This window comes from Bombus pascuorum, chromosome 14, assembly GCF_905332965.1.
Source record: "Bombus pascuorum chromosome 14, iyBomPasc1.1, whole genome shotgun sequence".
Classification (NCBI taxonomy): domain Eukaryota; kingdom Metazoa; phylum Arthropoda; class Insecta; order Hymenoptera; family Apidae; genus Bombus; species Bombus pascuorum.
This window is the reverse complement of record NC_083501.1, coordinates 8,333,346-8,360,961: the sequence shown is the minus strand read 5'-3', so window position 1 is coordinate 8,360,961 and position 27,616 is coordinate 8,333,346. Positions and strand designations below refer to the sequence as shown.

General features: G+C 32.7%; 2 protein-coding genes across 3 annotated transcripts in view; one reads left to right on the top strand and one right to left on the bottom strand.

The window, feature by feature from the left end:
- The window catches only part of LOC132914351 (apolipophorins), a 45,744-nt gene extending 31,691 nt beyond the window's left edge, over window positions 1-14,053 (bottom strand). For both annotated transcript variants that reach the window (XM_060973385.1, XM_060973387.1), the window contains exon 1: window positions 13,863-14,053. In XM_060973385.1, coding sequence (XP_060829368.1) covers window positions 13,863-13,938 — 76 coding nt within the window. In that variant the 5' untranslated portion in view covers window positions 13,939-14,053. The remainder of the gene's footprint in view (window positions 1-13,862) is intronic.
- Window positions 14,054-19,409: 5,356 nt separating this feature from the next.
- The window catches only part of LOC132914362 (uncharacterized), a 67,475-nt gene continuing 59,268 nt past the window's right edge, over window positions 19,410-27,616 (top strand). Inside the window, exon 1 of the mRNA XM_060973424.1 lies at window positions 19,410-19,677. The gene's annotated coding sequence lies outside the window, so the exon portion shown is untranslated. The remainder of the gene's footprint in view (window positions 19,678-27,616) is intronic.

The following is a 27,616-nucleotide window of genomic DNA, read 5'->3' as shown; positions in this document are numbered from 1 at the left end:
AGCGGCGCAATAGCGTTCATCATATTTGTTATTTTATGAAATACATCTATATTATATATGCGTGCTGTTAGTTTATAAATATTTCAAATTTTGATCAATAAAAATTATTCAGAAGATAATAATGAAGTACAAAATACCACCAGTCGTCCGTAGCGTTCAAATGTACTAGGACTTTTTGACACAAAATCTAAACAAGGCGATCCCGCTGCTTGGAACTCAAACGGTTAAGAAACACGTTTGTCCCTGTAGAATTAAGTCAATCGAAGATTCGTCGTAAAAAAGTAACGACAGCGTCTCGCGGCTCAGTCTATTCTATGGTAATTCAACACCGTATCAAGAGTACCTAAAATCATCTTGGACCGCTAATGCACATAGTTCGCGGCATATAACTGGCTGGAACGAGGTCTATATCATTGAAACGATTACAGGTCCCCTATGTTCAACCGGACATTTGGTAAATTGATTTGATCTCGACTTCCCAATAAAACAGACGAGATACGACATAGGGCCGGTTGCATCGCCGTACCTACATCAACTTCGACTTTGGAAAAAATTGAAACACGCATGAAGGCTATAAAGAGCCGAGGAAGCTGCAACGCGATAAGAAGACAAGCCTCGCTTTCCATCAATTTCAGTGAACCCACAAGATCTAACTATAAATCAAGTACTTTTTCGAATGTGTTACAAATTCATGAATTCTTATTCGTGTCATCAAAATTTGATATTTGTAATAGGTAAACTATTACGTTCTTCGATATGAAACTTCTATCTTTCCTCTTCTTCAACAAATACGATTTAAATATGCAAATCCTTTAATTATTGTTTTATTCGATCTTTTGCGCAAAAATATTCAACGCGAAGAATTCGTTGTGACATTTGAATAGTAAAAGAAATTTCAAATTTAACGATAATATGAACTTTTATAAATTTACACAATCTATTTCTTACGAATAACATTTAATGAACATACGGAATAATGAAATTGGCTAGGTAAGGAATAATAAAAAGCTCCTTGACGTCAAATGATGTCTCTTGCACGTTACTGTACATGTTCGAAGACGTATTACGTATTGGAACGTCATTTGAAGCAAAAAACTAATAATGTATTCATCGTACAAACATAATATTCATAGAAGTTCATTTATACAAAATTCTCAGAAATGTGAAATCTAACTTGGAACAAAAACGAGTCCTGACTCTTTACCTTTTTAAGTAATAATTCCTTAATTTGTAGAAAACGATTAATTCACGTCTGTGGAGAATTCTGCGAACTTGAAAAATATTTAAGAATTTTTTATGTATTCGCTTAAAGAATAATAATGGTAGATAAGCGATAGAAGTTTTCTTTAGTAGAGCGACGACGTGTGAAATAATTGGTTCTCTAATATAACGAACCAAAGGTTGCTTCAAGACCGAAATTCTTATAATTATAAGGTAACTTTCATTGCGTCCAATACGAATCATGAGCCACGCAATAACTCCAAATGCTCTTTATTTCTTCATTTACTTGGACCTCGAAACTTCTTAACTCCTGGTGTCTTGTGCTGAAATGTATATTTCTGAGAGAAACCATCGGACCCTTGTAAATACTTAAATAGCAAATGTTTCTTCGGTTGATGAAGAAAAACCGCTTATTGCTTCTTGAAACTGTAATGTTATTATACATTCCAATAAAAACCTTGATACAATATTTAGCATTTAATCTCTATTAGGACTACATTCATTAAATCTGATATAAAAGATAGGTATTTTCTATCCTTTTTCACAAAAATAATATTCAAATATGTAGTCATGGACATTAAGATTTAGTACATATTTGCAGAAGTATTTTATTCATTCAGAAATAATTGGGTAGCCTGTCGTTATTTGGAATAAAAAACAAAGTATTTGTACGCAACCATTTTACAGACCACTCGTAAATATTCATAGTTAATGATATTTATTAGTAGTTTTGAAAATCTTTTGCACACCTCTTGCAGTATCTGTAGTATTTATTAATATCTCTGGAGAAGTGAAGAAGGCAGCTCATTCATATAAGTTGATTGCACACGTGAAAGGAAATTCTTTATCAATGGGAAGAGATTCTTATTAATTTAATGTAAAATTATTCTTAAGAATATTCCGAACATCAATGTTCGAACGCAAGTGACTGTCGGTACTTAATGACTAACTGGGAATGTTTACGCATTTATAGGAAATAAAATTTACATAAACGTAATATAATGTAAAATTTTTACGGGAAATCTAAATATGCATCGAGTATTCGTTATAACATCAGGACGGAACAGATATGTCTCTAAGTTAGATTTCCTTAATTATTTGAGCATAAAAATATGAATTTGCGTAACAGTTCACAGTCTATCTATTAATAGAATTCGTATGATACTGGAAAAATAACGCGCAATGATATTTGCACGCGTGGAAGGTTAACAATATTATTTACCAAGTCATAATTATTTATCTATCTCTAACGCGCGATAAAGCACACTTTGTTCGTTCCACGGAGCTCGATAAATCGGTGGGACAGACACCATAGGGGAAGCTCGATCTAGCTAATCATGACGGGTCTTAATAAGAACTCCTCGCCGCACTGGTACTCATTTTATCCAGACTAGTTCGAAAGCGACTTTTCTAATTTTCTATGATCATACCTTGGAGGAAAATGAAATTTTGATTAATTCAAAATTACTGTACAGCTGTGAAGGAGAATTTATGGAAGTCGTTTTCGGTCGTTTTCCCTTTAAAATTCGAACGATTGTCAATTCATACGAATATTAATATTCATTTCACTTTTCAGTACATTTAACTTCTTGTAAAAGCCTTTTTATATTTTTCCATCATAGTTTCGCTACTTTTATTTTGCTTAAATAAGAAAGGAAATAAAAGCTTTCAACGTATCGTCTCGGTCGTTTCTTAGTATTCTAGTTTTATGTATTTAAATTGTTTTAAAGGTTTCTTGGTTTTTAAGGTGATTTGTACTCTTTTGTTGTTCTCGCTCTTCTTAATCGTTTTAAGAGTTAACAAATATTTATTTTAGTATAAATATCGATTAATGTAACTTGCTAATTTCGTTTACATTTTTTATTTTCTTATCGAATCAAACCTTTTTCTTTTCTAAAAAAATCTTCCACCCTTTTTAAAAATTGTAATTGTGTTTTTCTTCGTCATTCACATTTTACTCAAATTATTCAGATAATTTTCTTTCTTCAAAAATATTATATAATTACTTCGAAAATGGTTCTCGTTTTCCATTATTCTTGTCTCAGGTACTCAAATCATTAAAAAATTTCTTTAATTTCCTTCTTTCTTTTTTTCTAAGTATTAAAATCGCTCCATTTAAATCGCTATTTCTAACAATCTTTTATTTTGAATAAACGTCGCATGCACACTTTATTATTCCCTGTTTAAGTAGATCCTTCAATGAGATTTTTTATCTGCTTTCAAATCAAATATACGTGAATTTCTTTATCTCACTTCCTGTGATTGAAGAGCAAACGAAGCTGTTAAAAACATATTCTCATATTATTCTGTGATTTCAAAACCTATTGTTTAAAGAGACACGTAATGAACTTTAAACATTGTCTAGCTGCCGCGGATGTGGGACAACAATAAACGACGACCATTGACAATGATTCAAAGAACTCGCGGGCTAATCATTGTCCATCATCGTCCATCTAACTCCGGCAATGGGATCGCGCCAAGTGGAGGAAGTCTCTTAGATCATTGATCTCGCTGATCCGTGTCACGTTTTGTAAACACTCGTTCAAAATACCAAACTAACGAAAAGAAAAAAAAATCGAGAAACGCGAACTATTCAATTTTTTGACATACGATATACCGTTTATTTTGGAGAAAATTGGTAATTTTGAGTTCTTGGAAATTTCCAGCTTCGATCAAACGCCAACGTAGCTTCGCATGTCCTCAGGGACTCGACCCATTTCTTCCTAACATTCCATTTTCAAGATGGAACTTTGAAAAATTTATTCGAAACTCAACAATGCGTTTCTTCTTTTTTTCGCCCCGTTTGCCTGATATACCCATTTTTTCCTTTTTAAAATCTTTACGATGTATAAAGATATACCATAGGAATTTATCTATTCCCACCTTAAAGATTTCTTCATCTTCGTGAGGATAAATTTTGTTTGTTAGTGGAGAATATATGTAGGGATTTATGTAATTTCAAATGTGATTTTATTATATTATAAAATCAATTATGTTACTCTCTCTTTTATCGTAGAAATTTCTTTGAGAATTTGTTTATGCGATAGGAATTTATTCTGGCTCTATAAAATTTGTTTTCTTCCCCCAACATGAGGCTTTACTTGTGAATGAAAAGCTGAATAATAATTTATCAAAATTTAAAAATGACAAAATAAAATAACAATAAAAAACGTTTGATCAGCTGACAATCAAATTTTTAATAAATAATACACGATACTTTGTATCCATAGCACTTTTATAAATTACATAATTCTGTCGTGTGAATAAAAAGAATTGATTGCTACAGTATTAAATATTGAATGCAATAAGTAAGTAGTTAATTATTGTATAATCATACAATTTATATATGGTTATACTACAAAGTCAAGATCTATTTTGTGATAAAAAATTCTTCAACAATTTTTTCAATTAAGCATTTATTTTGATCTATCTATCTATCTTGTGAACATTGTAATTATATTAAATTTCTCATCAGATTAAGAAGAACAAAGCTCACACGTCACATTACAATTTTATAAACTGCATATATATATATATATGGACTGGTATTTTCAAATACAAAAATATAGCAGAAGCAGTTTAATAATTTAATTGCACCAGTTCCAAGAATTATTTAAGAAATGTTAACTATAAGTAGCATGCTTGTTATTTCATGGCAAGTGTCTCCACGGTCGTAAATTATTCATTTCATTTTCGATATTACTGCCTGATAAGTGTAGTGGTTTATACAGTGTTTTACGATCAGCGGAAATAAAGATAGGGAACACGCAACGCTGATGGTTCGTCGGAAAACGAAACACGTTGAAAAAGCTTTTTCCCTTGATGCATCGTCTGTAACGATTGTCAGGAAACGCACGTAAGTCCATGACGGTAAGAGCGTAATAATAAGTTAAATGTCACGGATAAGTTTTATCGTGAAATAAAATAGAGAACGAAGAAGAGGAAAGGAATACTTTCTACGTTTCTCTTGTTACATTACGCTATTTTCTTTTTCTTTTATCAAATTCACAGAAATTAAAATTTTTCCTTAACTGAACACAATTTTCGTACAAGATATTAAACGGATAAGAAAGATACTAATGTGGGAGGATAGAAAATGAAAGTTCTACATTCTCTGTTTCAATTAATTTACAAAAATTTACAAATATCAGGTCTTTTTTTTAATTGATAGAATTTTAAGCAAACGATCACATCTTGAAATTTTTAAAAATATGAAGAAAGGCACTGAACCGATGAGATAAAAATCGAAAATTATACGTTTCTGTTATTAATACACTGCTAATATTTTGCTTCATTCTATTTCTCCTAGATCAACAGATATTAAAACTGTTTAAACGTTATGTTATTTTAATAATAAAAAAAAAAAAAAAGAAATAATTACATCTTCTGTGAAGCTATGAAGAGTGATAAAAGAAATATCAAGACTACATTTCTATTAACTTCTTCTTAAAATTTAAAATCTTTTATTCAAAATTATTCGTTATTAATCTCAATAGAAAGAAATATTTGAAAAATTGAAACTTCTATAAGTATTTTAAAAGTGCTGGACGTTATCATAAAAGAATTTAAACAAAATAAGGAAAATGTTGCAAACATATTTATGGAAGGAAATATTCGTCAAATCAGATATCTATTATTTACTACTCCTTTTGAATTTCCTTTTGAAGAATCCATCGATCAGTTTCAAAGTTCACACCGTGATCTCAACCGATTTGAACTTTTTGTAAAGGCCAAAAAATCGTGAGTTTATGGGTCAATAATAATCAAACGAATCGATTTTGCTATCTACGTTGCTTTGGAGATCACTGCTACGCCGATCGGCTTTTATATCTGTGCTCTTACAGTACGTGTTTATTTGTCGAATATCTTCAAATAGATGTGAAATAAAAAAATATCTATTAATATCTAACAAATAATTCTAAATAACTCCACAAAAAGCTATAAGAATTAACATAAGAGATATCAAAATTGAAGTAAATATAGTTACAAATATTGAAGAACTTATCGATTGCACAAAAGTAGACTATTAAAACGGGATTAAGATAAGCACAAAGAAACGTAAACAGTTAAGAAAAGTAGAAAAATGGTAAGTTGCGCTTCAAGCGACAAGAATAAAGACAAATAAGTAGTAGAAATTCGAGTGAAACAAAAGCATGCTGCAATATGGCAAAGCCATTGGACGCAGAATACTTTAGTAGCCATTAGCAGAGTATACCGACGTCTAGAGTGACGCAGCTTGCTCTATGAATAGTCACTGAAGCTAAACTAGACCAAACATGACAAAAGACAAAAGCCAGTCATTAAAACGAACCAAATACTCCAAAAAAAAAGAGAAAAAAAAAACAGCGGTACATAAAGTCTTTTATAATCGAGGAGAAATGTGTATTCAAAACCAGAAAAAAACAGGAATTTCGTGGTAACCGCCGTTAATCTGTTCGAATCCTATCTGTCGAAATTAATCTCTGATTTCGACATCCGTCTGTTAACGTTAATCTCTTCATCCTTGACACGGCGAATAACCTTTTAACACGACGAACCGCACGGAGCTTCAAGCTCGTTGACCCTTTCTATCGTTCGGGATACCGCAATGTATATCATTGGTCGAGAAATTTACGTAAAGTTGAGAATACGATTAACGATCAACTGATTGTGCATTTATGCATTTGTAGAAGATTGGAAAATACGCCGTTGACTACAAGTATTAAGGAACAAGCTGATGTATAGTTCAAGTTAAATGGTTTTCATTGTTCATACTTTCGAATTATCTCGGTATAAATCTGTTACTTCGGTCGCATTAGTGTGGAAAGTATGATGTGAAATAGAATTTGTTGGAGTTTCTTAATAAATGTAACGAGTAAGTGTCGCGCTATTTATGGCTGGCGGCATATATATTATATTGGGGATTTTTATGTATTTATGATAAATTTGAAGTTGCACATACGCACAGAATGTATATGATACAAAAGAATATATAAAATATCCATAGTGGTGTAAATTGCTATAATTTTCAGTAGATGAAACATATTTTTACAAAAGTTCCATTTTTTAGTTCTGTTCATAAAAGTGCGGAATTGCATAAAAATCCTTATTTTATACGTAAGGCGTGTGGAGAGAAATATATAAAATATTTAAAGTACTAGGTATAATATTTAATATTCTTCCTTTTTAATCATAAAAGTTACGAATCTGCGTAAATAACGTGACAGATCGAATCAGTTCAAATATGATACGCTATTTAAGAACGTTGAAAATCTTGATAAGCTTTAATATGTCTTTCTATGTTTGAACTTTGATAAGACTCGAAAGTCTTGTCAGATCTTGAAAGCTTTTGGAATCTTTGCAATCTTGAAATAAACGGATATTCTGCACCTTACATCTTCAATTTTATATCTACAAACTCTTACATTATATTCCACCTACAGTATCTTATCTGCAAGATCCTACGTTTATCTTTAATATTTTATACAAAATATAAGTTTCGTCTTGGAAGTCTCGAGAGCTTAACGTAAATATAAAATTTTCGTTAAAAAATTGAATACTCGTCAAGATTTTCAGACTGAAACGTACGAAAGGTTGTCAAGACCTATCCAAACTTTAAAGGCTTGTCAATATCGAAAATTTAAGTATGACATATTATCGTTAAACTAGGAATTTTTATGCGCTTATAAGAAATTTAAATCAGAAAAAGAAGAAAGTTCAAAACATAGCAAACAACAAAAATAAAGTTCACCACCTATTAGAATATTCAGTAGAGTTTTATCACTTTATTTACCTTCCTGAAAAATATGAATTTCCATAAATATCCGTGGTGACCATATACACATTTGCATTCATGACTATGCTATTCCATTTAAAATATAAAGCAATTATTTTAAAGACATACGAGTATTCTGCTATTCTCTGAACAGTCGTGTTTCCCTATTAATTCGTATACCGCGCATTTCATATATTTTAGTATACGACCGTATTATACCGTATTCTCATCCAAATTGTATACAGTTCGTCGAACCGTGATATCGTCGAAAAAACACCTTAGACGCGTCCCTGCCCTGGATACCCTGCGTTTCCACGAAAACTTTTATGCGAGATACGTATCTGCGAGGGTGGAACTTATTTACCTGGTCCACACAGAATTCCTGTGGGACTGCAAAGGGGTAGTTCCATGCATTTTAGAGGTGGCTTGAGCCACACTGAACAAACTTCTAACGGAATGTTGTTGCGACGTGAGGGTGACTCCTCGCCCCATTGTGACTCGTCCCTGATGCTTTTCTCGCATAAATTCAATTTATCAGCCTGTTAAAAAATATTTCGCCACCGTCTCCCCCTACACACTTTCTCTGTTTTTCTGCCTGCCTTTATCTTCGTCATGTTATCAACGTGGTAATGGGCGCTGGGAAAAAGTTTCACGACGGTGTAACGAGTTTCGAGTTCGGGTATATGGAGTTATGTAGCAGACACCCGTCGGCCGTATGGCGACTTGAAAAATTGATGGATCGTGATGGGACGCGGAGACGTTGTTTATCACGTCGTTAGAAAAAAACGAAAGATATTTTGCTCGTCTATGGATAGTGAGCGAGCTCCGTTTCTTTTTTCTTTCTCTTGAAGAGAGGAAGTTCCGGTTTTCAGCGCCGAGTTTGTTTTCACTTTGCAAGTTTGCAGCAAGCGAAAGCAGCATGCACGGTGATTTAGGTCTGCTTCTAAAGTTGTTTTTTTTTACTATTCGTACGTTTTCATTCTTCTGAGATTTTTTAAATTCCAGAAGTATGATCTGACTCTGCTTTTTACGTTGTTTACAAATTAATCTTAGAATTCTTTTATTCTTCAAACATTTAAGAAAAAAAAAAGATTAAAAAATTTGGAGAGTACGATATGTGACTTAAATTCAGTTTCACGTTATTTTCAAGTATTTAAGTTCTAATTAAGTGAAGTTTCAAGCATTTTTATCTTTAGTAGTAGAAAGTACTATAGCTAATATAATTTATTCGTTATTAAAAAATTCTTCAAGTGCGAAAATTCGTTAGGTTGTTATTATACGCGTGATTTCTCCACTCTCTTTTGTTTCGTGTTTACCATCGCCTCGAATGATGATTTTTTCGTCATTGGCCACTCCTTAGATTGGAAATTATACATATTTCTTCATACAGTTTGCTATCCTCTAGGAACTTTAAGCTACTTGTTACGTGGGCTTGCGATATCGAGGTTGTGCGGTGAGTGCAATTTGTATTTCGCTGTTTGGTTTTTGTATTTTTTACGCTCGAACAATAGTAGTTGGTTGTCAAAGTTTGCTTACGCAAGCTGTAAAAGGTTAATTCCGTTTTTTCCAGTAGGTGTTGACGTATTATTTTGCAGCATCCTGCGGCGAGCCTGCATTGTCACAATTGCTCTTTCCTTTTCAGTCATATTGTGGGTGGACCTTTGTCGCTAAAAGTTCTCTACAATGTCGTGATTTTTCGTTTCTCTTGACTTGGTCAATATTCTGTTTCATTCTTCTTTTCCGGTTACGTGCAGTGAGATGGCAAGATTTTCATACGCAATTTCGTTCGCTAGAAGGGATGTTGCCTCTTTGGCCTTGATGAAATAGAACCCACGTAAAGATCACGCGTTTGCCATCATCGTTAAATTCTCTGTAAACCTCTTGGATGTTTTCTATGATTTCGCGTTCGTTCTTATTATTTGGATTTCCCCTATAGCGTTCATTAAGCTCATGTCATTGTAGTCAGTATGTATTGTTTGTATCTATTTGAGGGATCCGAGGACGGCATATACTTTGACTGTAAAAGTAGACGTAGCTTTAGGAAGCTATTGTTTTCTGGTTATGTCGTCGCAAATGAAGACAAATGTAATTGGTCTGTTTTTCGTGCATCGGTATATGTTTCATTATGATAAGGGTATTTATTGTCTAAGCTGGAAAATACAATTTTATGCTCCATTTAATTAATTCTTTGCTCTTCGAGGATTTTTGTTAGACTAGTGTTTATTTAGGGGATCTTTACGACCCAGGGTGCTAATTTTCCGTAGCTACCCGTAATAACCGCTATCGATGTGTAGCTTTAGTTACATTCGAATATTTTCGATATGCTGATATGAAGAAAGGGTGTGGCATTTTTGGTCCTTTTGTCTATAGGTCTGCGTATCCACGTGTGATTACGTCATCGTAGGGGTTGTTTGGGGTAGAAGATAATTTAGCAGCGTATTTTATGCTCACGTGCTTTCTTCTTCGCTCTAGTGAGGTTTCTATGGCTTCGAAGGGTATACTGTTTATTGGTGTTGTGCGATAGCTTCCAGTGGTCCGTTTCAGTGCGATGTTACGGATCGTATTCATGTTTCATGGCGTTTGCGTAGGATGATTTTGGTTCTGTTCCGTTGCGAGTTTGAATTTTCAGTGTGCGGATAGCTGTCGGAGGATTACTGTACTCAGGGATTCTGTTTGTGTGTGTTTATACAGACGAGTGTATGTATACACGTGCCTGTGATAAATCGCGTGTCAGTGTGGGATCATCATCACTATCCCGTTATCACTAACACTATTACACTTTCTCTTGTTCTAACTCTCACTGTGCATGGCACTCGCGGAAGGTACCGATACAATCAAGCACGTTCCATCGCGTCGACAGTAGTCTGGAAACTGCGTGATTTCCTGTTTCAATTTTATGCTAAGTTGAAACATAGAAAGCTTTTGTTTGATAAAACGAAAGTGAAATTGGAATATAATAAATAAAACATACAAATGAGAATAAAAATTCTAAAGACAAATTCAAGAATGAAATCTCAGAATTTTCCTATGGAGGATTGATGATGATGATGTATACAATCTAATTATGGTAATGTATTTTAGTATGGAAGAAACTTTATAAACATTACGGATGTATTTATAAAAGTTTAAGTTTAGTTACGGGTCTCTTCATCTGTAAATTAAAATAAGAAACTGCATTTTCACGGGGCTCGTTGTTAAGTTGTGAAATCATAACATAATCTAGAAAAGTTTCCTAACGAAGAAAATGATTTTCATCTTATTTCGATAAGATGAGGTTAAATTTAATTCAAACGAAGAAGAAATGGAAAAAAGCAGCGATAAGATATGCGAATGTGTATAGAATTTTGTGTAACGTTGCATAAGTAATTTGACCTGTTGTTACGTTAATCTTGTTATAAATTCTTAAATAACATTAATCCATTTTTTGCAGTGACAGTGAAATTACAACTGAATAGAGACTATTAAGTAATCCGATTTGAAATAATTTTGTGTACCGTTGCATAAGTAATTTGACCTGTTGTTACGTTAATCTTGTTATAAATTCTTAAATAACATTAATCCGTTTTTTGCAGTGACAGTGAAATTACAACTGAATAGAGACTATTACGTAATCTGATTTGAAATACTGTAATTTCGATTAAAATATTGAAATTTTCGAGCTGTCGAGATTCGTTCGATAACGAACAAGTTTTGGAATTAAAGAAGTTTCGAAGAAATTAGGAGGTTCCAAGAGGTTAAAATTCTATTACGATTTCTTAATGATTATACTTTTTAACGACAAAAAAAAGAACTCGTCAAATACATATCGCTAATCTGTGAGTTAGATAACGCTTACAAGAGTTTATGTCAACTATTTCGCAAGCTAGATAACTAGTTGATCGAACCAGTTTTGTTGTCATCGGTTTCTTCCTTTTATATATCTCGAATGGTAGATATTTCTACGAATAATTCGATCCAGGGAAAAATATTTCTTAAAATTTTGTGTCCAAAATGATATTAATGTCATCGAAATATTTAAAAAAAATACGATGTATTTTATCTGTTTATATTTATATGTCTTTTATCGCTTGTCGAAAATATATGGAATATTCAGGAGTTCGATATCATCCAATTCCATGAATTTTGCCCCCGATTCATCAGTTATTTATGTTATATCATAATTCAACTGTAATGTACATAATCTTTTTTTTTTAACGAATCTGCTTATTTCTGAACATTTCTTTTTTTTTTTTTTTAATAAATAAGTTATGGAATTCTTAAAAATAATCATCATTCTCTGAGATAAAAAAGATTGCGATATATGTGTTTATTCTTGCAATTCCGATATCGTGAACTTTTTCAGTAAAAGTTCAACAAAAAGATAGTTCTATCATTTTTTATTTGAAAGGATAACAAATTTTCGTATGGAAAGGAATCTTTAAGAATGTTTTAAAACGAGCTACTTCCATTCAAAGGAAAACTGTTTTGAGACATCCAATTTTTTAGCACATTCCCAACAAAAGAGTTTCTTAACGGAAGAAAGTGACTTAAGTTCTAACGAAGATGTGCTATCTTCTTTCTTCTGAAATTTCCTGCTCCAAAAGAACCGTTTTTATGACAAAGAAGAGTCGTTGTTTCTTCCCTTCTGAGACTCACAGAAGACCCCGAGAAACTTTGGTTAACGCGAGCGTGTCATTTATCTCCTAATTCGTCGTCTCGCAAAAAAGCCATTTTAGCGATAAAAGAGAATACTTGTCGTTCATTTTTGTTTCATCGAGGTTTCATATTTCTCTCCGATAAAATTATATCACTATTTTACAGACAGTCATTTATATGAAATAATAATCTAAAAATATAGAAAGTTATAAATTTATTCTACGAGCTTTCTCATTTCATTTCGACTGCATATACATGTTCACATTTGCTCCTCTTTATTGAAAAAAAGAGTCTACCGTTGGTCTTTGTTTCGTTACCTATCTTCACCAGAATTTAGTTCTTATGATTCGCGCATAAGCACATGGACGATACAGAATTTTAGTCTTTGATTAAAATATTGCGTTGTAAAGATCAAATAATATGAAACAGTGTGTAGGCGACAAAAATGTGAAAAAGTTGACTATGAGAGAGTTCATAGAGAAAATTACTTTTAAAAGAAGTTCCAGTTGTATCCCGAAACTACAACTTTCTCTCTCTAATTTAGCCACTTTCGAGGAAATCCTAACGCCTCTATTGTTAATCCTATTTTCGATTGTTCAGTCTCAGTAATACATTATTGCAACCTCAAAACATCAACTTTCTAACACAACTCAATACAGTAGACTTCTAACTTGTTTAAACTCCATTTATGCAAGCTGTGTTCTTTACATTCATACATCTAACTAACTTTTCTAACTAACACATTCTGAGATTCCAATGGTATGAAAAATATACAAATATTACTATGGTTTTGTATTACTGTACATTTTTTACTATACATATTTCGTATTACTATAGTTCTACATACTTTTTATTATATTATACAATTAACTCGTAAGTATAACGTTTAAAAGATATCTCAAAAAAGAGAACGAAAATAAAGATTTAAACAACTGAGAGTCAATGAAATACAGGAATTACTATAGAGAATGATAAATCTAATAAAGACAATTTTCGTTCCCTTAATTAACTGTAATGTGGGCAGCCGAGTATCCGAACACTCATATTTGTTTTCACAATTTAGAAATTTTCTAGCGAAAATATGACAAAGCGGTTCCGGATCTACGTTCTTTGCATCATGCTCTCACGCGAAAATCTATGCAAAAATATGCATGAAATATTCAAGTTTGAAAATTATACGCTTCTTGGATAAACCGGAGAATTTTGGTTGCCTACAGTAAGCATTGAAGATGAGCTTATAAGTGGTACTTACATGCTGATTCGGTAACCACGAACAGAACTACAAGGCAAACGAGGGCCGCCCTCGTAAGTCGAGGTGGATGCCCCATGATCGTTGTCCCCAGTAGGCAAGAAAGTCTCGCACTGTCGCACGATGTATATCAGCCTGGGGCACGGGAGATGTGGCTATGGGAGGAACACTACGATGGATGGATGCTTTTCTTCGTCCGTGCTTTTATGCTCTCGCGGCCCCCCTCTCACACTTTACCACTTGACCAAGCTGCTGGACATTGGCATACGGTTCGTGTGTGCTCTATTCGTCACGCTGACACTGAGATAACGAGACCCCGTGGCGGGTCGCATAAAGTGACTTACACACGCTGTAACACGTTGCGATCCATTGGTTTCGAGGTTTCGTTAAAACACTTTGGTTTCGACTTTCCAATAGTATCCACTTACTGAGATACACTCCCGCTGGGAAATTATTCTGAACTTTTGCACCTCGTTTGGTGCTCACTTACAGTGTTTCGGTTTGTCTCTCTCGAAAAAAAGAAAAAAAGAAAAAACTATTACTCGGTGAAAGAGAAGAGAATTTTGATGTTTCTTTGGTACCTTTGTTCTTTTTTTTTTATTATTATTTAATTTGTACTTTATAATTTGTCCAGCTAGACATTCGGAAAATTGGTACCTTTGTATCCTCTTTTTTCCCAAAGTAACAAATAACCTTGAGTTTCTTCTGGTATTTGCTACGACAAGTTTATTTGTAATTTACGTAGACGAATTGATTTTACATATCTCAGATCAAGCAAGATGTAGACACGTTTTACGAATGTGTGCGTTATATATGAAACATTCTCAAATTCCATTGTTCTTCCTGACATTTGATTGTTACGATTAAAAATCATGGTACTGGTTTTGAAAAATTTCTGAAAATATACATAGATCTTGTAAGATATTTGAGATAGGTATTTATTTCGTAGAAATCGCGGAAAAGTTTCAACAATTATCCATCGTAAATAAAAGATTAGAACACGTAACGAATTTCACTGAATATTACAGCTTACTAATACAGGGTGTCCAAGCAATTATGGTATAATCAGCAAGAGAACGATTCTACGTGAAAGCACGTAATGAAATCTACGTGAACAAGTAAAAAATATAAAATAGAATTGTTTCATGTAACGTTTCCTTTTCGAGAAAAACGAGTTTGAAAATTTGTCACTTTTGTTAATGTACCATGATTGCCTGTATCAATAGGCCCCGATATTCAGCAAAATTATCATTAACACTTGTTACATATTCAAGATGCTATGATGACTACTCATGCCGTATACTAACTTTTTACTATATCTTGTAATTTCTATATTTTTTTCAGTTCCAGATTGGTTTCAAATTTTGCCATATAATCGTTCAAAATTATTTTATATAGCAAGTAGGATATACACATAAAAGGGAATTCTCTACCATAAGTGTTCAAATATTTTCGCGACATATTATATTTCAACATGTGCAGGTAAAACGAATCACTCGATTGGTGTCTAATGTCTAAACATCTAAGCAATTTACCTGACACTACACACGTTGACAATCAAGTCGAGAATATCCTTTGTGCCTTTCGAACAGCTGATCATACCGTCTTCGTCATGCTTTGTGGTACTTGCTATTCGTCACCCGTTTGTTATTCTCTTGTGCACTGTTCGAATGAATGGACGAGGTCTTAGGTGTTTTTATTGGCAACGAAGGAGATCGGGGAATGATCGTAATGGGTGATTTAGGTGGCTTTGGTAGACGGTTTTGGGGTGCAGGTGTTCCGTGGGATGGAATTTTATGGCGGATCGGGGTAGAGGAAGTAGATTGCCTGGTCGTTTTAGGCGGAATAAATTTTGTTATTTCGAAGTAGAAAATTGCTGGAGGATCATTGGTGGATTATTTGATTAATTATGTGAGAGAATTATTAGAAAATGATTGAAAAAGTAGGAATGTTTAACGTAAGAAGTATTTAAGTATTTAAATGTATTGTAATTTCTATTTGGTCAAAATCATTAATACACCGTTCCTAGATAACGTTTTTCGCTTATAAAAATCATTTCAATATTTAAAGTAAAATTATTCTTGGATCGAGTGGAAATAGTTAACATTTGAAAAAGCGACTAAACTGCATAATTAGCACTGCTTCTCTTGCTATTTATCGTACTGTATCTATGTAATTTGTCTGGAAAAATTGGAAACACCCTGTATATTATTCGGAATACTGTGGACCACTATGGTTCATTTGTAGCAATGATTATTTGCTTTGTAACGCAACGATATAGTTTATTATTCAAGTAATCGCAAAGTATTGTTCTGGAATCTTTATGAGAATTAATTGACTACTTTAAAGGGTAGTATGCGCGTGGCTTTCTTATCGAGTCATTTTTTTCTTTTGTAACGTTACAAAGGGCTGGTTAGACCCTTTAGCAGATCCTTTAGAAATGGTACTTGATTGTGACTATCACGATAACGTTATTTCATAGAATTTAATGAATGACTCGCTGCCAAATAAAAAGATAAACGATAGTTCCGACCTGCGCTAATCTTGTTTGCTGCGAGTACTGACTTGTGTTCCGATAAGATTGATTTTCCCAATGGTCGTCCAAAATCATTGAAACATTTACTTTCAGATAAAACGTGCACACGAACACTCAGCTTTTATCTTTATTTACATTTTAACTCAATTTACGTTATAATACAATAGAATGTTCTTGTACACGATTATACAATTTGCATTGATCAATACACGCCATGATACATTTTTTAAATCTACGAAAATTATTGTGTGCGAATAATAGATCTATATTTTAAATAATTTATACGACAGCAAAATAGAATATTATTATACAATATTGTAATATAATTTTATTAATAGTCACAAGAAAAATTAAATTGTGATTTAGCACAGGGTATCAGACATTCCTCAAATTTGTGGAAAATAGCTTTTATAAATTTTGAAGAGTCACTCATGATCTCTATTATTCAATTCGTTTCAACTAATTTACATCGCGACAGGATAGAATTTTCTTATGTATTATTACGATAAAATCAAGCGATGATGAGAGACGTCACGCACTGAGACATGTCGAAAAATAAATGAAATAATAAAATTTCTGACTCCTCTATACATGAAAGATAACTCGGAGTTTCGTTGAAAGGAACACGAAGGGCATCCTTAGAATCAAAAGAAATGAAAATTAATGCGTAGAGACGCGACCAGTATCGCCAAGCGTATTTTACGCGAGCTTTTAGACCTAAACGAGACTAAATTCATCGTTCTTTCACCTACCGCTACCTTGAAATTGTACGCAGACGTAATTATTTCTTTTCAAACCGACATTTAAAAAAAGGACGAAAAAATGAGAGAAAAAAGAGGGAAAAAGCCAAAGTTGAATAGCAGCTTTGATAAATTAATTAAAGTCAAATTACACGGAAAGCTCAACGAAATTTTCTCTTAGTCGGAGAAAGTTAAACTTACATTTTTATCTCGTTCCTCGATGCATTCAAATTACATCGAGACGAGTGAACGTCTTTCTCTTGGAAAAGATAAAAAAGGAGACAAGAAAGAAAAAGGAAGGAAAGACAAAACCCGGCGGAAAGGTACATAATGTTAAATGAAGCCTTTTGTAAATTAATTAAAGTTGAATTAATGCAAAAAGTTCGCCTTGAACCGGGTCTTTTTTAGCCGAAGATTAACGTCGTTCTTTCGACGATTCTCCGGCTTCTCCTGCTCGGTACAATGCAATTACGCTCGAAACAGTGAAACTCGCTAGAAAATTGTTCTATACCTCTATCTCGTTTGGCGTCCATGTTATCCACGTCGCAGTGTTTTGGTCCTCTTCCAAAAAAAAAAAAAAAAAAAAAAAAAAAATCGGCTAAATAATATTAATTATACACGAATATAGTGATAGATGAATAAAGTAATAAATGAAAAAGTCCAAGGTTTCTTTGATATCTTTGTTTTTTCTTCCTATTCAATGTAACGAATAATCTAAATTTTGTTACTCCTAAAATAGTGCGATAACAAGTTTATTCTTAATTTCCATAGACAAGTTGATTTTGAATACCTCAGGTTAAATAAAATTCAATAAAAATCGAAATACAATAGATACAGTGTTTTTATTTTGCAGAGATAGATATTTATAGAGTCGTAATGGCTATTCACCACGTACATTATTTTCTTACTAAATACAGGTTTGCAGTATCTCGTAACTTCTATAAACATTTACAAATTTTATCAATGTTGTTACTTCTGTATTTAGAGGTAGGATCACAATAGCTATTATTTTATTCTTTGGATAAATCTATCACACCGTCCTGAGCTGAAAAACCTTTATTGCACTATCTTACATGAACTAGGGATAATAAACAAAAGAATATCTTAAATATATCGATTATATCTAGAAGTATCTTTTAATTACTATTTATTGTAACAATCAATATAATCGTTTTCTCAGGTTAATGAAATTACAAAATGTTTTATATAAACAATACGTTCAAACGTAAGTATTCTATCACTTTTATGAGCCACTAACATATAATATTCTAATAGTTAAATCTACGAAGTATGTACATATCGTACAAAAAAGATTTCTATTATACTGTGCGACATTGAATGTACAATTTGTTTAAAACGTTATATAAGCGAGTGACTCAGAAATACCTTGTACACGCGACCAAATACAATCTTCCGATGACCCAAAAATTTTTAATAATCATCGATCTGAATATCGAAATTACGCGTCCAGAGTTTCCACTTATTTTTATTAATCTTGACGTTTAGGAAATAATGTTTCTGTGGAATTTTAATATAAATTTGATATAAATGTACATTCATCGTACACTAAATTTCAACAGGTGTATCAAATCCTTTGAAAATTCATGTCTAAAAATTCTCTACTTGTCTATGTTGATTTTAATGGGAAAACAAGATTACTCGTAGCAATCTCGTCTAGAATTGAATGCGTGAAGTTTCAATACGTAAACACGTCGACGGATAATTGGACGAGACAATGATACAAGACAGATCTGAATGGAAAATTGTCAGTAAACGGATTAATCATCGGTTTATAGTGACAACGACGACATTGTGGAAAGTAACACGGACTTTAACTAGCGAACGCATCGTGATAACGTAATGTTTTCCAATTACCAGCTGTACGATATGGTGAACAAAAGTTTATAATTTTAGTCGATTAAGAAGATCGTTTTTAAAGTAAGTAAACTTTAAATATGCAAAGTGCCTGGTCATATGTGCAACTTGAAGGAATTGAAGTTTTCGAACTCGATTTTCTAAAATATAAAATCTCCAACGTAATTTCATTATTCTTAATTTTTCTCTTATTTTGAGCCACAGGATCTCCTTGGCTTCATTTGCACCACGAAATCGCTGCCACTGTAATTGGTATGATTTGTTGACATGATCAAAATGTTTGAAATGATTCGATTTAGTAAAGCGTAAGAGGACAAATTGGAGCGATGTTACCCCAATTTCAATCTATTCAAAAATGTCACTGCGCACAATCCGTGCATGACTTTGCCGGTCGACGCGTCATTAACACATCCCGGCTATCGGATGGGGCTCTCTACACTTAACGTTGCTCTCTGGTATCGTCGGTATCTAGAATATTGTTTTGATAATGCGCGTTTCGTATGTTTGCCGAGGGTCTGCTGCAACGAAGCTCCTGTTGAATTAGCATCAACGCTGGTAGAACATATTTGCGAATCGAGAACGGTTGCTACATGTTGTAGTACGAATTGAAAATCGAAAACGAATTAAATAAGAAAGCAAAGCACCGAAATATGGAAAAATTGAAACGGTGAGCGATGTGAATGGTGAAAAGATAAAACACTATCTTTTGTAACGATAAAGGTAAATTATATTATTTGGTTGTCTGGAAAGTTTCTTTCGTTTTATGAGGAAATAATAGACGCACAACGTTTTTTGTTTTATATTATTTTTTCGAATCACGTACGATCCATTTTGTTTTGTTGAGATAAACACCGCGATATTTCACAGACTTGGGTTCACGTTTGTACAAAGGTGCACTGTTGGAAAAAACACGTTTGCAAAAGAAAGATGCTTTTCGGAGAACCTAATATATAGATCCCATAACAATTGAAACGTCGTATCCATAAAACTATTTCGAGAAATTTTGTCATTTTCTTTACGACTTCTTCGTTTTTGCATATTCAAATTTTGTTAAATATCCGCAGCATATTCGTCACGAAACCTTACCTTAAATATTTCTAACGTTTCGTTTAACTTGAAAGTAATAAAGAAAAGCCTTTTATATTTTGAAGCATGCGTCGAGTACATGTAAAAGGCTCCCCGAAAAGAATTATTTTCCAATATCTCGCTTATGATTTTGATTTATAAACTAGTAACCTCATTTAACGTGTTACGTGAAAATCGAACTCGAATAGAATTAACATGCTACCAACTTTGTTATTAATAAGCCGCGTGTAACTAGCTTAGAAGTGATAACACCGTGACCGTTGCTCCATCCAGAAAAATAGAAAAATGCCATTCGAGTCGAGAGTCCATTCTGGTTAGGAGTTCTTCTTCATCTCGGAAACTTTATTAAACTTCCATAGAAAATGAGTTTCTTTTCGATAGAGCGTTACACAGTCAGGACTATGAAAGGTATTAAAAAAGGTGAATGATAATTATTTATAGATAATTAAAAAAATCCATATATACGAAAACGAGTCAGCCGACCTATCTTCGTTTCTATCTCACTCACTCTTTTTGTTTCTAACGAACCGAAACATCTGACAACAAGATTAAAAGCTCGAACAAGGACCTAAAGAACAGTTAGCAGATTTTGGGATTTTTAAGTTACACTGTTTCATAACTCTCAAACATCCAGTGTGTTTGTTGTGTTCAATGTTACACCGCTTTCTCGCGAAATATCTGCAACCTGCGTGTAGTAAAATGATCGACTGCTATACTAGAACTATACTGTTAATTCGACTGTGGCCAAATGTGCTATGGATCCTTGTTCGAGATTTCCATTCAGCTTTGTGAAAGCACACGGTAATTAAAATCCGATAGGCGATATCTATCGTCGCTTCTCAAATTCGAAGTTCGGATAAATAACATTTCATACGCAGCAACTCGATTAAAATACAATCTTGCCAAAGATAAGCGAAAGTTCGAATATTTTTATCGTAGATGACAACGATCGATCTCGAATAACAATCATTCCGGTGGATTTCTATTCATCGATAAGGATTATTCAATTTTCGTTCGTCGATCGATCCTCGATGATCCTTCAATGACCCTTCCGTTTGGGGATCGCCACGTATATTTTCCTCTTTGAGGATTTCCATCCACGAACAGGTTGTTCCGTGATCAAAGGAACCTGTGGACGTATCGTTGAAAATCGTGTTGCGTATCCTGTGTGCTACCGCGTTTTTGAGGGGACACCAAACAAACAGCAACACCAGCTCCTTTGTACCTTTTGATTACACGCCGATGAACGAGCGTAACCGATGTAACACGGTGCATGGAACGTGATTATTTGGTCATCCTTGTGTCGAGCTTAAAAGAGAGTATGAAAATGGAGAACGATGGCGCACTGTTAAAGTCACGGGTATCAGATTATTTCTTGGCGAACGACATGCATTCCATTTTAGGAAATTTCTCGAATAAAAAATAAAGTTATAGTTATAAGTAAAATATTGAATTAAAACGATAGAAACGCGGAAACAACAAATCGAATAAAAGTTACATGGAGAGATACGAATTAAAATAATTAGAAAATTATTTTTACTATTTTTTGAGTGAGATATCTTTGCTAATTTTGTTCAACCTGCTTAAATTAAGGATGAGGTACTGAAGTAACGTGTAAAATATACGTAAAAGAAATAATCATTGCACAGTAAAAAAACTGATATATATTCGTATATATATAAATATTCTACTTATTTCAATTTTGTTCTTTTCGAACACTTTCTTTATATTTGTTTTATTTATTTTAATCATTTTAAACACCATAATTTTATATTAAACTGTATATTAAGTAATTTATATTCCTATAAAATGATAGAAAATTATCTTTATCAATTTGATGTCTACTATGAGCGTTAAAAATTTTAGATTATAATATTTTAACATTTTGCATATTTCATCGTTCTCTATGTTTATATTATGTATCGATATAATTCCTTCATGTTTTATTCTACACAATTCATTTCGTAGCTTACAATTTACCTTTTGGACTTTTGTCGTTTCTAATCCGAGATTTTGTATCGGGTTTGTACTTCGTTTTCCAGATTCTCGATATTCCTCTTTTCATGTAAGCATGGTATCAACGGTTATCGGGAAGAATGCTAATCTCTTACGACAGTATCAATTCTTTCAATTTTTGCTCAACTGTTTCCGCGATCTTTTTTCCCTCATCGTTGTGCGTTATCTACGTAGCAAATTCTTTTATAATACAGATGTAATAAAAAGGTCAAGTAACGTTTGATAGCCTCGTTATGCTACCATTAGATTATGTAATGAACACATACTAAATTTAAACGGGCTTCTCATTCACGTCCTCTGAAAAATGGTTACTTTGAATATTTACAATATAGCATTAAGGTACTATACAATAATATAGTATCAAAACAGTTAAAACGATAAAGAAAAATCTGCAAAAATATCTTGAAAAATTACACAGTCTAAAATTATTACAATTTTAATGTAGTTGACCATATTTCTTACTGAGCTTGAAACTTTCTCGATTTTCTATTTAGAAAACTCTATATCTAGATCAATAAAGTATACAATGTTCTACATCGTTTTCTTATCACGATAATCTAATAAAATCAAAGTAATTAAAATTACCCTATCCTATAATTAAACTAAATAACTATAATTAAAAGTATCCTAAGTATTGGAACTGTCTTTAAAGTATTGTATCGATGTATGTTGTATATGTACGTATATTGATTTCGTAGGTACTACCACGTGGCTACCCTCTTTCCAAGGACGAAAGGCAGGAAAATAGAGTTATCTATCTAATTAAGTAAAATTGAACTACGTTAAATGGGTTAAGTATAAAGTTAATAATCATTTCTGAAAATACTTTTCTTTTTCGCAGTGAATTTAAAATTACCTTTTTTAAACAAACCATATAATCTTTTCCGGTATATTTCAGCAAATAATTTTTTTTTCTAGTCTTATTCAATAAATATTATGTTTGTCCGATAAAACGAAGAATGATAGATATACGAATACGAACGACAGAATAAAGACAAATATAGCGAATTACATTAGCTTTGATCTGCATTTCTGTCATAGATCGCGAATATCAAAAATAACCTAAATTTTTAAACAATACACATACACGTACACCTACTTACAATATATTCTACGTAATCACTCTCATTTTACGTCATGTTTTTGAAACGTTAGAAGGCTGGGGAAAAATTAGACAAAGTGACGCGGTATCGAATGACGCTGTTATTTTTCCGGAAGTGGAGGACCAGTTCCTAATTTAAACTCGTAGCCTTTGTAAACGAAACTATCTACTTTTCTATATACTAATCGATAGTACTTTTCTATTTTCTCTATAAAAAGTGTACTACGTCCAAATATGTAAGAGATTCAATACGAAGGAAGCAAATTTTCAAATTCATTTCTCCCGAGAACGAAGTCACAAACGAAAAAAGTTTACTCTGTATTTTCAACTCCGCCTTGTTCGTTGCACAAACGCCGAGACACTATGAATAATAAATAATACTAAGACGTAACGTTGAAAGACTTCTCTTATTACTTCTAGTTTCTTATTAATTCCTTTTTATGGAAATGTTTTCCCTCAAGCTTTATTTCCTCGTGAATTGTATTCCTATCTTCGATCGACAATTAAACTTGAGAAATTCAGATAACAGAATCGAGGATTTTTCTAATAGCCAATAGCGAACAATGGTCGCGTTGTCCCAGAATCCAAGGAGGAAAGTGCCGATGCGATTTTTATTGTGCATCTCAATTACGCTCTGATATCATATTCTGATGCATCGTCGTATCTTCCGCCCAGAGATCAACGAATAAAAAACAAGTCCATGTGAACTGGGAGAAATGTCGCATTGTGGCATTTGTACGAACACATTCGTTTGTTTTACTGGAAAAAGTTTATCGAAGAATTTTTATTGAATATTATCGCATCTTTATTGAACATGAGCAAAGGAAATTATTAGTCACCCTGTATATTATACGATTGAAGTATACAGAACGATGTATTGACTAATAATTTTATAATTTGATAGTTTCCTGTATGGCTCTTTGTGTTTCCTATCGAACGAATTAAGAATTTCGCAGATTGAGAATTTCTTCGTTAAAAATCTTTATTTAGCTTAGGATGAATCTTATACAACCAGTCGAATTATTATGCGCAAAATGAAGGTATTTTTAAATTGTAGATTGAAAATAGTATTGAAGAACTTTCCAAATTGATAAATTTCTATTCGGTCAATTTCTGATTATGAAAGTTTTTCAATTAGGCTGTTCTTTGACACATAAATCTCTCGTAGGTTTTTAGATTGAAACAAAATTGCGTTCAGAATATTTTATACCTGAGAATTTTCTAAATGATCAAATTTTAAAATGAAAAATTTCCCAATTGTATATTGCTCGATTAATTTCGAACGCTTTGGATTTCCTCAAAATTTTTAAATTACAATGCAGGACTTTGTGGATTTTTCGAAATTAGAATTGCTTGAATCGTAATGATTTCAAAGTGAAAGCTTTATTTTCTTGAAGTGTTTAACTTTCTAAATGAAGAAATTCGTAAATTAGAATCAGTGAATTCCTGATTTAAAAACTATGTAATTCATTTATTAAATTTGTATTTATTTACTTGTTTATTTCAATATCTATTTATTATATTTCGATGTAATATTAATTAAATTAAAATATCAAAAATTCTACTATATTGTTATATAATTTCGATGTACAATATCCATAAACAGAATGTTTACGAACGTAAAGGAACTAGTTTCTTCAAATTCGGGAGCTTTCAATAGATTTCAAACGAGAAACTTTTCGAATCAAAGAGAATATTTCATCTCTCTTTCCTGAATATTTTAAAGTTTCAATTAACCAAATTGAGAACTTTTCAATCGAAATATCTCTTGCTTGTGAAGTATTCAAACTTGATTAAAAAATTGTCTTTGAAAAATGAACTGCCGTATTTTCAGTTCTAAAATTTTTGATTAACGGTGCCCAAAAGTATATACAATAAAATACGTTTGAAATTATATAAGAACGATCGCCTTATCAAATAGATTTTTCTGTCACGTTTCTTCCTTTTATTGTTATTATTTATTTTATTAATAGATGCGTCAACTGTTTTTCTATGGTCAAATGTCATTTCTTTATTGAGAGTCATGCAATTTATGTTTGGGAATGTCAAGATTATCGAATCTTTCAGCTGAAAGCCTACGAATTTTTATCGCTTGCGTCACGATGCATTTTCGTTCGCTTAATGAAACGCAAATGAATTGAATCGGTTCGGATGCGGAGGCCGTTTGATAGAACAAGACGATCGTTAGATTTAACTAGTATCCTTCCGTTATCGCCGAGTGCATGCTACAAACAAACAAATGACTCAGGATTTAATACGAACGAAGTCCACGATCGTTGATTTAGAGAAGGCAAACCAAATCCAACTTTCATCGACGTCAATCAAACGAATATACATAATTTTATGTTATACATAGACACATTTGTCTTTCCTTATTATCTTTTTCTACATAGTTAAAATAATAAATGTACAGAAACAAATGTTAATTGAATTATATGATAACGTTTTGACATTAAACATTTCTACAAGTATTTTAGCAGATTTTTAATGGCAACATTTAAAATTTCAAATATTTCGGAAAGTGAAATGAAATATTCTCTTTGATTCGAAAAGTTCCTCGTTTTATCAGCTTTTTTTTACAAAAAATGGTAACATTTTGTCGAAACAAAACCATTGCTGCCGTACTATCGATTAATTTCCGTGTTTTAATTAATATTCAGTGTGCTTCCTGTTTTGACAAACAATTTATCGGATATGGATAAGTAAATTTTTAACAAATTTTGATTCTATGTGAAGATCACAGAAAAGAGTATGATACTTCGTTGATTTTTTATTTTAACGTTATTTTATGACTAAAGAGAAAGTAAAAGGACCTGTTAAGTACAAAGGCATAGTCGATGAAGTTTTGAAACAATATTTCAATATTAAGACAGGAGCAATATCCTTAAAATTATGAAGAGAATAAGAAAATACATACATATTTAGCCATACCAGCAGTGGACAATTTTGATGACATGAGAGTAATTGACAATCAATTTTATATGAAATATTGAATTTTAAGAAGTACTCTCCTGTAAAAAGTGGAAATGACTAGTCGTGTTCTCCTATAGGTTTCATAGTTCTCAGCTCTTTCCAAAGATTCTTTAAGGTATTCTTTAGATGTTATAAGATATTTGCAAACTAATTTCTGTTTTTGTATACGTTTCTACTCGAAAATATCTGCGAATAATATACAATTACATATACTTGAATGCCTGTAATAATATGAGAAATCTTTTAATTCAACAACGAACTAACTGCACGAATACTTCTATCTCTCGCTGGAGCTTTAAATAAGCTCGATACGTAACGCGTAAACTCACATACATGTTTACAAAATTCTCTCAGAAATATTCAAATTCGCGTTTCGTACCGCGAAGGTACACAAAAATTCTATTTCTGGAACATCGATCCTCCATCTTCTCTGTTTCTCCTCCATAAAGATCAAGCGTAACAAATGTTTTTTCTGGGGAGAAAAAAAAAGAAGAAAAAGAAAACAAAACGGTTGCGAGCGAAAAAAATGGGCGTTCTAAATTTAGTTCGCTTTATTTATAGAGCCGACGTTAACTCTTTTGGAGTTCTCGCGTGTGACGTTTCACCCCTTCGCGCAAAACCAACCACTTTCCCCGTTTCGTTCGTCGCCCTTTAATTCTCGTCGCATCGCTTTAATTCTCGTTTATTTCACGAAATATCATCACCAATTTGGCGGTCTTTGTTTAAACGAGGAGAGAGAGAGGTTGATCCGCACGTGGAGGCCCCGGCCGTGAATCGCTGAACTTTACGTAATGTGTCGCGACATTTCCAGTCGGCAATTTATATTGATCGGATAACATCCTGGAACACGGGGTGCTTTCGTCGGGGTGTTGAGCGTCGTCGTTTCCGATACCGCGCCTGTTACAAGCGTACAAATCGTTTACACTGCCATTCTGTTCGCTCTCGCGTGTTTCCTGTAACACGATGCACCAGTTCTACTCGAGACACACGATTCGAGGTACACTCTCGTATCTGTCGGTATTAATAAAAGCTTCATTTGATTGCTTTTTTTACCGGAGAGGAATATTAAATTTTAGTAAACCGTGAGCTTAGTATCTCTCCCGAATTGTATCACTTTTATATGGCTCTTTGAGAAATTCTTTATTGTTTCTGATGGCTTGCAAATGGCCAGATATTAAATATTTATCAAGAAATTGAATTTTTTCGTATAAAGAAAATACCGTGAGTAAATAATTTTTTAAATATATGATAAGCATTTATAAATGCTGGGTAAGGGTAACACTTATAACCTTCTGAGGGATATTTATATTTCATATATTTGTATGAGGGATATGTGTGAAATATTAATATTAATATTAATACTATAGGTAGGTAGGTATACTAATACTATAGGTAGTTTGGCTTGTTTGATAAATATCAGCAAATTGTA